Source organism: Ambystoma mexicanum, chromosome 1q (genome assembly GCF_040938575.1).
Source record: "Ambystoma mexicanum isolate Mex_15411 chromosome 1q, UKY_AmexF1_1, whole genome shotgun sequence".
NCBI classification, from domain to species: Eukaryota; Metazoa; Chordata; class Amphibia; order Caudata; family Ambystomatidae; genus Ambystoma; species Ambystoma mexicanum.
In genome coordinates this window covers 305,366,311-305,380,674 of record NC_090922.1, presented here as the reverse complement: position 1 = coordinate 305,380,674, position 14,364 = coordinate 305,366,311, and the positions used below count along the sequence as shown (strand labels likewise).

Sequence of the window (14,364 nt, the reverse complement as noted above, 5' to 3'; positions counted from 1 at the left end):
AGCAGTTGGAAAGGGGCTGTCAGAGCAATCCAGACGAGGACTCCCCTTGCATATGCAGAGAAAGGCGAGCTGTCTGTCTGCTGTCAGGTGTGTTTCTTGCAACAGTGCTATTTGTATATCCTTCCTAGCCAGATAGGTACCTACTCGCGATCTCTTGATGTAGTTATTGAGACCCCTTAAGTTCCAGGTGATTATATTCACTCCCCTTGGCCCTGCCATGGCTGTACACATTCAGGCCATTTGAGTCCCATTGCCCTAATAATCTGCTAAATGGTTCTTTGTGCATCCACGCCCCCCCACTTGGCAATCCCAATCTCTGTTACCTCTCACTAATATGTATTCCTCTCCTAACACCCAATGTTAATGGTTCCACTTATCTGATAACACCAGAGCTGCTTGCACTCCTGACCCTTCCCCTCCCCTATGGACCTCAACCACAACCTTCCCTCCCGCCCCAGCCCTTTGTACTACTGCCCGTCCCTTCCTCTCATCCCCCCACTGCCGCCCATCCCATCCCCTAAACCCCAACTGTGAAAACAACCCAATAACTATCCAACAAACCAAACGACAGCCCAGCAGTATAGTGCCTGCTCAGCAGCCTCTCCCTGCACTGCCTCCCCCCCTTCAGGTAATGTGCAGCAGCTCGACACTTTAAAACTGCCATCTTAAAGTACAACTAGAGTTCATGACAGTTACTTATGCAGTGGCCGTCTGGGCGCTCGTACTGGTCAGGCGACCCAGTTCTGCATGTTCTTGTGTTCTCTTCCCATATTTTACTAGCCTTTGCAGCAGGACTGTGGGGCAAGGAAAAAGGAAAAAACAAAGGATGCACCCCTGCACTACACTAGGGTGTGTTGTTGTCCCTGCTCGGGAGCTACAGTATCCCTTGAACGTCCATCCAGGAGTGAACCTCCAGTGTTTTCAAAAAAGTGTGACCTTCGAGTTATGCAAAATATTCAATTTGGCTGGGTAAATCAACATATAGCGCATGGTTGCTCATGTTAACTGCTCCTTAGTTGGCCCGAGCATTTCTCTGTGCCATTGGACTAGCGCAGTGTAGTCTGGATAGATTGCCAGCTTTGAAGATCCCCTGGTTATAGTTCCTCCTTCTCTGAAGTAGGCTACAATTCTTTCCCTGTCCTTATAGTTCATGATCTTCGGTATTATTGGTCTCAGAGGGGCAGCCGGTAGAGGCTTCCTTGTCAGAGATCTATGTGCTTGCTCGACAGTGAACACCTCCGTCAGTGTGCCCAGGCCCATTTCTTGCAGGAGCATGGTCTCAATGTAAGCCGCGGGGTCGCTGCATGCTGTCCCCTCTGCGTCTTCCGCTCAGTGTTCTAGGATCTTCACTCGGTCAAGTATGCCCACTAGTTGGGTTTGAGTGCTGGCGTTGCTGGTCGTGTTATCCTGCACATTTAGCTCTACAGTGTCAAAGCGGTCTGCCAGTGCACGCACATCTTGGCGTAGTAGACCGACATCTAGTATAACTGCATCAATTTTGTGCTCTAATGTCATCTTCAGCGTGGCTACTGCTGCCAGGATAGGGCCTTCTTCTTGCAGGGTCACCTGCAATGGTGCAGCCATTCCCTCCAGGTTTCCCTGTTGTGCTGCGTTATTTTCTTCTTTGTGCATGTAGGCTTCTATACCAGTCCGTCTGGCCTTCGGCTTGCGACTCTTATCAGGCATCTGAATTCGAAGACTTGGCCAACTAGTATTTGTATTTTTGTATTTTATTTATTTATAAAGTGCACCGGGCCCAAAGGCATACGGGCGCATAGTTTTGAGTACAGGCATAGTTGTAAGAAGGTTACTATAACGAAATATTAACATGATAAATACAGGCAAAGTGATAACTTACAATTGGAATACAGGCATTTACAAAATATATACAGGCATAGTGAACAATTACAGTATAAAGTACAGGGGGGCATTTGCCAGCAGTAAGACCATGGGTCAGTAAGGAAGGAGCAGATAGAGTGATCAATCAAATCAACAAGGTTGGGCAGACAACCAGGCCTTAGCTTGCTTTTTGAATGCATGGATGGATGGTTCTGCGCTGAGGGGGTTAGTTAGTGAGTTCCACAGTTTAGCTGCTAGAACCGGAAAGCTAGACCCTCCTGATCGCTGCAGGTTGAAGGGCGTATCGCGTGCACAGTTGGCCTGTGCACTTCTGAGGGGTCTGTTCGAAGTGAGGTGTGAGTGTCACACCAGCATGTCTCTGATTATGTTCAACTTGCAGGAAGAACTCTCCCCTGTTTTTCTCTTGGTGCTGCGCAGTCCCCTCCTGTGCTTACACCTCGCGGGTGGCTACTTCCTCAGGCTATTTTGCGATCCATCTCGAGGTGGCGTGAGTAGGGTACATCCCTCTGTGGCCTGATTCGACTGGCATGCCTGGTTCGTAAGTGTTGAGCAGTTCCCCCTTTTATCCTCACCACCTCACAGCAAGAGGGGATGCCAGTACTAACCCCACAGCCCAAGTACTTTTGTGTTCTTATCTTGTCCTCAGGGTGTTTTCACTACTCTATAGTGTGCCAAACTGGTACAGCTCACACACCTCACGGACACCTCCAACTGGCCTCACTGAAACTCCCTAGGTCCAATCCAGCCACATAGGCCCAGCACCACGCGTCTCTCCCCTCTTTTACCGTCTCGTAGAACCTGCCGAGCTCCCTCCTCCAACAGTGGTTAGCCAGTGCCCACGCAGTCTCACTGTCCTTGCATGCACCTCTTCCGCCCCAATCCACGTGTGTGTATTGCGTGAATATCCTCAGATGTCACTTGGTGCCACTTGCTTCGTTAGATGTTATTAATGCAGTGTGGTCACTAGCAGGGGAGAACAATCTATCTTTAGAGAACAACCCTGTCAGCACTGTGTTGCCCAGGATGACTCAATCACCTCCAGGCTGTGGGCGCGCCCCAGGCCAGCCAAGGCCAGAGCAAGATCTTCTCTACGTGCCTAGTCCATGAGTCACATAAAAATGCGCTCTGCGCCTGCCCCACATACCCGGGCTCCAGCCACTCACTTGCCAGGTGTTCCAGGCATTCAGGGTGCACCCCGGATTGTTGTACCGGCAGAGCTCGTGCTGCCAGCCTCTGCTCACAGGCCAGCACCGGAGCGAGTGGGCAGGCGCATCTCACTGGATGCCTCCTCTAGCTCTCCCGCACTGTTCCAAGGATTTCTGTTTTGCAGGCTGATTCATGCCCTCTTCACCACCTTCTGGCCCGAATCAACACTCCGGTCGCTTGTCAGAGAAGGGCCATAGAGTCTCCGCTTCACTGGCAGCTTATCGGGACACACCGGCGGTCATTATGGGTGCTTCTCGCGTCAGTCTTCAACCGCCCCATTCTCCTGTGTGTGATGAGTTTCGAAGTTGCCCTGCATACAGCGCCGGTCCACACAGAATCGTACCCTGTTTTCTTGCAAATTCTTCAGAAATCAGGCTAGGACAAGTAACGATGTAGCAGGATCATGGGGAGCTGCACGGATAGCTAGCCTCACTGCACGGCTGCTAGCACACCCCCTTTTTGGAACATTCTTAAGTGGCAGTTGGCGTGTCGAAGTTTAATTTGTTGATAGGGTTATATGTTGAGTTTTTTTAACTAACTGGTTGATAGATGTGTCACTGTTTAAAAGCAGGCAATGAGGGAGTGTTGCAAACATAACAGTAAAAATGGTAAAAGAGTTGCCTTGTGCATGAGCAATCTGGGTTTATTAATGATTAATGTCCTGGAAAGGGGACTGCAAAGGAAGATCTCGGAGAGATATGAAGGTCAATGGAATATAGTCCTTATTGTATGCTAGAGAAAAGTATTTGGGACAGAAAATTGTTTCTATGCTTATTTTTCTGTAGTATAAAATTGTCCATTATTACATTAGCACAGTAGAAAATGCTAATGGGAACGTTGCAGAATCTTATTCAGTCTAACTACTTTACTGAAAAATGTAAAGTAGATGGAGTCTATAAGCTTATTTTTTACGTCTTTTGTTTAACTGTGAAAGGTGGTTCCTAAAGGAACCTTTTTTGGTGTTTTTTTATTTTGACTTTTCTTTTTTTTAGCAGGAGGGGCCAGGTTGTGATGGAAATGAGGGAATGGGTATCAACCACAGATATGGAGGGGTAGGTAGACAGGGGAAGATGTTGAGCATGCGTTAAATCTAAGGTAGGGCGCAGTGTTTCTCATGCTCCTTGATTACAGCCTAGAAAGCACTTCAAAACTGCTCCCCTCTGCAGAGTGGTGTGTTGCAGTACATACAGAGTACTGTTGTCTTGGAAAGATATGAATCAACAGCCTCTTTTATGGCTTGCAAGGTAGCTGTTGGGATTTTGTGCCCCAAAGGAGTAGCCTGTGCGGTGACAGTGTAGGTTGAGGAAGATGAGGTAGATGAAGACAGCCTACTACTTCCTGAGAAAGGAACAGCCTTTCTCAGAGCATCCCGGTGGTTGGATTTGGTGTGGCGGCACATGGAGGTGATCTGGTAGGAGTATTGCCCAGGTTGTCCGCGACTGTTGCACTCAGTGCATTGGACTTTGGTAGGCTTAGCCTTTGGTACACCCTCAACGGTGGTAAAGAACCGCCATACCCATGATTCTCTTTGGGTGATGCAGGTAGGCATTTCTTCTATGTCATCTTCCTGGTCCTCTTGATTCTTTTTTGCTTGATTGCACTTTTTCCATTGTCAAGGCCCTCCAGATGGTGGTTGTGGTGGTGGTGCTGGTGGTGCTGGCTCGTGGGAAGGAGGAATGGCCATACCATTTTTGAAGTTAAATAGCAGTTGTGGTAACATTCTTCCAAGTATGTATTGTCCTGGATTGCAGATGTAAAATCAGTAAGAATAGGTCTAGGAGCTGGACTAGGGTACATTTTCATCTTGAAGCTTCCTAGATCAGCTAAAAATGTTGTTTCAAACTGTTTGCTAAGCACAGACTTGTTCGTGAAGCACAGACACATTCGCAAAACACATCATCACTCCGCACATATTTGCATGGTTACGTGACACCGTCCGGAAAGTCCACGATGATGTCAGACATTTACAAACGTTGTCGAACAAAAAAAGGTGTAAAAAGTTAAAGAAAGTTAATTCAAGTGTTAAAAGGGTTGCTAGAAGGTGATGAATGGTACAGTTTTAAGGTAAGACTTTCTAGATCAGCCGAAAATACTGCTATATTGGGGGTAAGTATAATATTAGAAAGTTGTAGCTAATGAGGGTGCACTGGTAAAAACCCATGATATTCAGTGAAAAAACATTGTTAAAGGACCTTATGGTTAAGTTGTAATAATAAAAAGGTAGAAAGTAAAAGTGAAAACCCCAAGAAATGTGCCAGTTATGGTAAGCTAAGCAAGCATAATTTGCGCCACCACCGTGAACTGCTACGACTAACACCCAGAATATCAAAGATTACATCATGCAATAGGGACGTCAAGCCACCTTCAGACAGCCATTGAACAGTGTGACCATTTCTTGGACCTCACCACTGCCTTAGTCTCTGAGCCCTGCTTTGCACACTGTGCCACCCATTTGAGTCTTGTGAGCCTAGCTGCTTCAAACTTATTCATGCATTGGGTGAGCCTAGTCAACCCACCCTGACAACTTTGAGGGTTCTACATCAACATATCCGCTTTCCCAGAAGGAGCTGCCCATTGAGATTTTGAGCCTCCCACTCAAAGATAGTGGTGCAATGCCATACAAAAGCTAGTCATAGAGCTGTATTTTCAAACACACACACCTGAGTAACTGGATAATTCTGAGGCAACTCAAAGCCATCAAAATGCCACTGGTACCCATGGACAATGCACTGAAGACTGGCTTGATGCTGTTGAGCTACAAACAAAAAGAGTAAGATAGAGAATGTGTGGCATAGGTGTAATTTCCTTGCACACTACGTAGCTTGATACCCAGTGCATTAAGTGGCACTACAAATCGAGCCGGGGCTCATTGAGGGGGCGTGGCCTAACAACGGGGGTCTTGATGGCCCGTTAGGCCACGCCCCCTCGACGAGCCCCGGCTCAATGGGCTACTGGCACCCCTGCCAGGCAGCCTTTTGTAGCGATTAGCACCCTCTCCCCTATGGGGGAGAGGTTGCTGATCTCAGCATTTATTTTGTATAGCCTTGCCTGGCAGGGGACAGTGCCTCGCCTATTCAGCCTTAATGGTGGTGCTGCCCCTCGCCAGCTGGGGAGAGGCAGCATCACCATTAAGGCTGAAAGGGTGAGGCCACTGGAAGCAGAAGCCTTTTTCTTAAAGACTGAAACTCCCGCGAATCCGCGGGAGCTTCAGTATTTAGAAAGCAAGGCCTCTGCTTCCAGCGGCCTCACGTTTTCTCCATAATGGTGGCGCCGGCCCACGGGCATCACTTGATTAAAGGGATGCCGCGCAGGTGCGGCGCCACCATTATGGCTCAAAAGCATTTTTTTCTGAAGCCTGAAGCTCTCGCACACGTACGAGAGCTTCAGGCTGTAGAAAAAAATGCCTTTTCGTGTAGTGGCCGGGGCTGCCAGGGGATATTAGTGGGCCCCAGCAGGGCCCCGCCTCAAAACAAAATTTCGGAGCCTGCCGGGGCCCAGCCCTGGCAGGCCCTGGCCCACTGAAAGCCCTGTTGATACCCGTGCCTTAGCTTGGGCCCTGCAGATTGGTTAAGTGCCCATTCCTTATCTTGGCCATGGACATTTTGAAAATGTATTTTTTTCTTTTTTTAAATTAATTGCCACAGATGTATTTAGGGAACATAAAAACAGAGAGCACTGTCATACATTATGTAGATGACTCCTTAGTATGCAGTGCATCATAGGATCAGTCAGGAATGACTCAGTGACCCTCTTAACTTTGTTAGCTGACAAGGACTACAAAGTAGACAAGGACAAACTGCAGTATTGTCAGCAGGAGGTGCTCTATTTACAAACGATAATATCACAAGAGAGGAGGAGACTAACAGTAGAGCGAGTCGCAGCAGTGCAAAACACACCGCAGCCCGCTTCTGTTAACAGATGCAACAATTCTTTGACTATTCTTCATACACTAAGCCACATTTACAGGGACTAAAAGAAGCACACAAATTGCAAGTACCTATAGCATGGGCACAAGAAATGACTGAATCCTTCATTGCACTCAAAAAGGCAATTAGCAACTCCAGACTACAAGAAGGAGTTATTTTTGTTCTCTCACTCAAGTTTTAATGGCCGTGCTCACACTGCAGACATCTCTGGGACACAAACCATTGGCTTACTACAGTATTCTCCAGCACCCTGTATTACAAGGGCATTTTCCATGTGAGCAAGCTCTTGCGGTAGCAGCCTTTGCTATTCAGAAATCTGCAGCAATCACAATGGGCTGTTCTGTGACACTTAATGTGAAACATGCACTTTTTGCCATTCTGGAATGGTTCAAACCTACCTTCACGATGCAGCGTGCATGGGGTTATGAAGTGATTCTCTTGAACTGCTCTATCCACATTGTACAATGCCACATAGTGAATCCAGTACACTCCATTGCAGAGACTGCCCAAGACGGTGATGAGGTACATGATTGTGTCGCACACAAGGGGACAAATAACGCTTTTGCATGTTCCAAGAAAGATCCCTTAGAGGGTGGGGAGGTATATTTTTTTAATGGTTCCTCAATAATTGACAAGAACACTGGACAGGGACACACGGGAGCTGCAGTGGTGCAGGCTGAAGAGGTTGAGTTTGAGGTCATAGCAAAGATGAGATTACTGTCCCACTATTCCACACAAGTGGCAGAACTAGTTGCAATGATAACTGAGTTGGAATGGCATTAGGTGCAGCAGTAACCCGCTGAGTAATTGCCCAATGATTAACAGCACGGTATTGCCCAATGGCAGGTGGAACACTTTGCCACTCAATTACCCTCTTTAGTGGTCACTCAACAGTGGGATTATGTACAATAATTGTTAGATTCATTAAAGGTTTAGTCTCAATTTCACAATGCAGACAAAAACGTACATACAACATTTAGAGTAGAATAAGCATACATTACAGCCTATGTACTTACAGTAATAGCATGTTTTTTCCCCTGCCGTTATCTCCGTTACGGTCATCCCAAGACATTCCATATCGGTGTCCTCAATCACTTGACAAAATCCTTGTGCCTAAAAGCTTGTGTACAGTGTAGAAATGTTTCACCATAGCACATAAAGTGGCCCTTGATTTTGTTGTGACACAATTAATGCTTTGTTCTAATTTGTCTAGCTTTCCTATCTCCCTGGCATGCTGTTCAGGATGTTTATTTGCATTTATGAGGTAATGAGTGGCCAGAGTACGGGATGCTATGTGAGTGCGCTGCCTGCCCTGCACTACTCTAAATACTTTAATACAAAGTTATGAACCCTCCCAATGGTATGTATTTTGTCAAGCTCTGAAGCCTGAAGGCTTGACATGTGGCAAACTTTGCACCAGACCTGCAGATGAACTGGCCTGCTGTTAAATCTCAGTTACTAGTTTAATGGTATCCACTAGAGAGTGTAATTTGCTTTCTGACTTTGAGAAAATTCAGACATGTAATTTCTCATTTTATTATAACCAGTAAGATAGCTGTAGCCGGTACGATAGCTCAGTGGGTTGAATGTTTGCTGCTGCGATGTGTGTGTGTGATCTGCAGGTTGCAGTTTTGAATCCCGGCAAAGGCCAGCTCTGCCTTTCATCCTTCTGTGGTCAATAAATGAGTACCAAACATAGGTCGCGTGATATTGTATGTATATTTGTTCTATATAAAGCGCTTAAGAGTAAGTGATATATAATAACACATTATTGTCATTTGGCCTTGGAGGTCTTCTTGCATTCTTAGTCAAGTGGTAAGATGGGCCTATACACAATGATATTAATGATACATAATTTTGTATGATATTTATATCACATTACAGCGATATTGTACACACATTTTCATAGTGTACTTAGGAGCAATGCTATGTGATGCCATTCCTGTTTTGTAAAAGGGTGAAAGGTTGTGTTCCATTGCTTCCCATGACATCACTTTGGGGTGGGGTCAAATGACATAAATTTCTGTGATGTCATCAGAGGTCAATGGTCATGTGATGTCACTTCCACTACCCCTGGCATTTTGGTGAAATGACATCTTTGGTCAGTGCATGTAGTCTCTGTCGCCTATCTGAGCTGTTCTGAAGCTGTTGGACAGAACGTCAATGCAGTAGCGCCTGCGGTCTGCCAAAAAGATGCAATTAGTGAGCACCCAAGAAAACCCTGTTATTTTCTAGATTTCGCATCAGTGTTCCACTTTGGAACGTTAAGAGGTTTGGCATCCTCCGACGCGATTGGCATGCAGATTACTGCAATCCCTCTTACCCCCTTTAAGGTCACATGCATTTAGTGCTTCAATGCTAGCAGAACAAGTAGTATGAGCTGGCACTTATCTGAATGCAGCGCGGAGCCTACAGAGGTTGTCACAGGTGGGAACACTGCCCCGCGATGACTGTGCCTGCAGAGAGAGTCTCAGATGCGTCCACTCGGGAGATATCTCGAGCATGAACAAGTGTTCAGTGTGCGTGCATGCACAAAGCCGTGGGTGTTGTCTGTGGCATTTTCCTGGGAGTTAGATTCTGTGAGCCTGGTGCTAGGGTTCCTGGGCAATGTAGCCTTCCCTAGATCCTGGATCCTTTTGTAGGAATGCTGTGGTTTGCTGGGCTCATGTGTGTGGCCTTTTAGAAGGACAGGTGTGACACCTGCCATTCATTTGTCCCACAACCGTGCCTGCTGCCCTCTGTACCTTGCCCTTCTTCATGACAGGCAGACACCAATGGATCAGCTTCACAGACGTCTGCAGGTCCAGAGGCCACACCCCCAGCTAGGAACACAAAGAGCAGGGAAGGGGATACAAAGGGAGTACCAGTACTTTGACTATACTCTGTTTGACATGGCTTTGTTCCAGTGTACAGAGATGTTGCACACTCCCCACATATGACAAGCAATATTTTTCAATATCAGTATTTTTAATTCAAAGCAATGCAATCTTCTATATTAACTACCTATGAGTTTATTATGCCATTAACATGTCTAGAACACAATTGATCATAATACATACAGTTTTCCCAAGATTGCAGTGCAAACCCTCTTCCAGCATTTAGTGCTGATTGTTTATCTCTGTTTCCTCTCCATAGGATATAGATAAAGGGACATTATGTGTTTGCTGCCTCAATGTGCTTAGGCCTCCAATAATGGCATTTCTATCAGTTAACCATGAGATCCACTGGGGTCTGGACCTTAGATGCTCCCAGTGATACATAATTATAATCTTTAGAGAAGTGACTGAAACCCCTAAGCTCTCGAGCTTTTGTTCATTTCTGTTTATGAGTTTATGAAGCTTAATATGAAAAATGTCCTAATACAAAAAGGAAATTTTTTATCACCGTTCCATCCACCTCATACCTAACTGTATGGTGATCCAGAGGCCACCAGGGAGAAGTGTGACACACAAAAGAGAGGCGTGCATGGGCCGAAACACAGTAGCACATCAGGTGGAGGCAGAGGGAAAAGAGGACGTCCAGGGTGTAGAATTACTGAAAATGTTGAAGGGAATTGGATAAATAAAGATAGCGACCTTGAGGGTGTCATAAACTGCATAATATACTTGTAATTTGAACATTTCTCAATCCAAGACAGCCACATCTGCCTGGAACATCCCTATTGAATTTGACAGAGATGCATTTGACATATGTGCATTAAAAAATGATTGACTTTGTTGCATTATCTTTTCCAGCACAATTGGAAATATAGTGAACATTATTGAACCTTTCAGATTTCATGACATGGTTAAACTGTGTTAACTCGAAGTCAGAAAATGTGATGTGTGTTCAAACTACAATGTTTTCTATGTAAAAGGCACAGATAGAGATGTACTGTGCCAAGGGTTTGTTTCTAACTGGTAAATGATGAAAAACAATGGTGTGTGCTCTGTTACAAGGAATACATGTAGCCATTGCATCTGTTGTTCTATTGCTTCATCATGAAAATATAGTAAAGGGAGCAACAATTAAAAACAGATAAACTATTTGTTAAACGTGAAAATTGTATTTTGCAAAGGCTCCTTGCACGCTGTAATGTGAATGCATTTATAGTCTCACACTTAGCATGGCTTTGTAAGATGTGAAATAGTATTAAATGATTCTTACTTTAAACAATCCATGAAACTGGAAAACTAGGAAATCTGCCATATTGGAAAGTCACATTGTTCAATGACAAAATGCCTATTTATGCACTAGAAGTTAAAAGAAGAAGAAGATGCTGATAGGTTGTAATGATGATAGGGGTTTTTACATGTCCAAATCTGAAGATCCTAATGTAAACAAAAGACAGATGTACATGTTAATACTAATCAAAACATAGTATGTTACAACGCTTTATTGTGATAAGTTGACACACCTGAAAATGACTGTTATAGGAAACGCTATTGTTCTCTTCTCCTTAGCAAGGTCAGCCACTAATAATGCTAAAATGTGAAACACTGATATTTAACTTTCTTGTTCAAACACAAGCATGCTAGTCATATATATATATATATATATATATATATATATATATATATATATATATATGAATCGGACAGTGTAAACTTGGCTTCATTTCAATGTAAAGACACACGATAGTGAGTTGCAACTGGTTCCACAATTGATACTCCTCTATTAGTATTGCATTGGCCAACAGGGAGATGGGGGTGAAACAAACTAAGCTTAAGGGACTAATCCATATTAATACAGCTGTTTCCGACAGCCAGCATCGAGAAAAGAGGCCAGAGGCTTCATCACTACAGATGCAAGCCTTGGAGGACTTCAGCTGTCCCCGCACATGTTTGGTTGAATGTTGGTCATGGTGCGGTAAAGCTACAGACAGGGTCATAAGGAGGGTATAAAAATGTCCCTTCTCCATTCACACCTCCTACCTCTCCTGCCCCCTCCAACTATCTCAAAACAGAGATCTAAAGTACACCAAATTTAGAAGACAGATTACTTTGGTCATCAGTGATTTCAGAGCATAAAACAATAATATCATTATCTGATATTTATTCAGAAACTGATTACACACCTCTTGTAAATTAATATTCAGACACTGATCACACACCTCTTGTAAATTAACAACATTACAGGAATGCTCTACAAAACAAAACACAGATGTATCCTCACAAAGTCCTTAAAAGTGACTGAAAATACTTTCACAGAAGCAGGTTGCGGTTCCTAAACCTCAACTGCCGTCATTTTTACCAGTGACATTACTAGTGCAATCTAAATCCCCAGCAGCCATTAACACCGGCATATTTAAATATTTGCTTTTTACATTTGTTGTGTGAAGGTACCCATCCGATATTCTAATTAATCATTACATTGCTCAAGTTGAGCAGGTCAGCATTTATATTTCTAATCGTTCTGTTACTTTTACTGTGACTAATTAAGGGAGATTTTGTGGCAATACCACTTTGCAGGTCTTGGACCAAAATCACAACATGTTTATCTTGCCTGGTAAAGGCCCTCCCCTTAGATAGTTTCCAAAGTTGTTAATGTTGATTTTTATTTTACTTTCACATTTGGTTTGGTTTTCCTTGTCAAAACATTTTCTCCATTATTTTATATTTCAATTTCCTGAAAGGGTGGCAGAGTGAGAAGGAATGTCATGCTTCCATCACTCTCTTTCTTAGTTTTACAATTAAACATTTTGTAAAGTGTTTTTAATGAACATTTTGGTAACTTAATAATAATAATAATAATAATAATAATAATAATAATAATAATAATAATAATAATAATAATAATAATAATAACAATAATAATAATAATTAGTTTTTATTTATACAGCTCTTTAATCTAAAGTGAGTGATGACAGAGAATTGAGCAGCTAATTCTGTTTTGTTATTTCTTTTATGGCTTCTTTGGTGAAAGGTCCCCGGTCACCCCTATCCATTCTGGACGATACATTTGATCAGACGGGTAGGTTTGGGTTTTTGATCCAGGCAGTGAAAAGTTAGCGAGGTAGACAGTTTCTCCTCCTGCTAGAAAACTCGACCAGATGCCAAAGGTGCCAACGGTCATGATGGAGTGGTTACAGTGCGCTAGGAGAGCAAAGTCCTTCTGTGGAGATGATTCAATGCCATCCCCAGAAAAGTAGACATCCCCATTGGAGGCATTAATATTCTCCTTGCACCACTGCATGTCATTGCTTACCACCACAAAGACAGGCTCATGGTACTTTTTCCTAAAGTAGCCAATGGCTTTGTCCATATAAGCTTTATCTGCTATCACTCCTCTCCAACGTCTAGTTATGTGCGCGGCAATGTCTCCCCTGCGAACATGAACCCCGATAAACGTGACATTTTTCCGAGAGCTTTTTACCTTGAACAGATAGTCCTGAGCCTCTTTCCTGATGAATTCATGGAAGGTGAATTCTTTACGGATTTCATCTCTGAAGTCATCATAGTATTTGTATGAAAAAGGATAGCCCCCAAATTTGATATATTTTCCTTCAATTTGTTTGTGCTGGTCATGCATCGACATGTCCAGTGGATAGTTAATCCAATGGATATTCTGAGCCACCTGATTAGGCAGAAGTGGCAGAGTAATCTTGAAGAGAGGAGCAAGAAAGTCAAACATTTTTGGAAGTATGTAAGCTTGATGCCCATTTAGCTTGGCCAAAGCATACAAACTGGCATAATCACACATTTGGTTGCCTAACCGACCTCCTGAATCCAATGTCCATATTCCATCAGCAATCCCTTTCATTGCGGGCTGTACAGAAGAGGCTGGTGCCTTGTCAGAGTTGGAACAGGTTAAGCATGCAGTTGTCTGCTGTCTGGTATAATAATAGATTATGCATAGTCTATACACCACACTAACACTGAGTATAATACAAAAGGTGGCAAGGATCCTCATTTTTGTACAGTTAGACATGCAATGTCCATATCCCATCTTCATCAGGTGACCTGGAACAAGAAAGAAGAAGGGATTGTGACTAAATGACTTCTGACCCGCGGGAGTTCAAGTATGGGTAGTGGCTAAACCGTCTACTCAGCCTATACACTTCTATAAAACAACAGTGAACCCAATCATAAAGGTGAAACAGGCACAGATAAGAGATATAGCTTCTTCACTTTATGTCGTATTGTGGGCAAAGGATAGGCTACACTATTAAGGGAATTACAAATGTGAAATGGTAGCAATCCAAACAGCAATAGTACAACAGCTCAAAATAAAGGAATGTCCAGTAAAGGTTCTCTAAAAATATAAACTTTAAACACACTAATGCACAACTGACAAGTCAAAACACTATCAAAAACCCATACCTTTAAAGGAAGACAGAAGCTTTAAAGGAAGGCAGAACAATGCAGAATGTAAAGATACAAGCGCGGAGGAT

General features: G+C 43.8%; 1 protein-coding gene across 1 annotated transcript; it reads right to left on the bottom strand.

Annotated features, from left to right (window-relative positions):
• Positions 1-12,810: 12,810 nt before the first annotated feature.
• On the bottom strand, positions 12,811-13,911 carry LOC138521301 (galactoside alpha-(1,2)-fucosyltransferase 2-like). The gene has a single exon (XM_069634040.1). It carries the CDS (start codon positions 13,899-13,901, stop codon positions 12,876-12,878), a length of 1,026 nt encoding a protein of 341 aa, XP_069490141.1. The 5' UTR covers positions 13,902-13,911; the 3' UTR covers positions 12,811-12,875.
• Between the last annotated feature and the right edge of the window lie 453 nt (positions 13,912-14,364).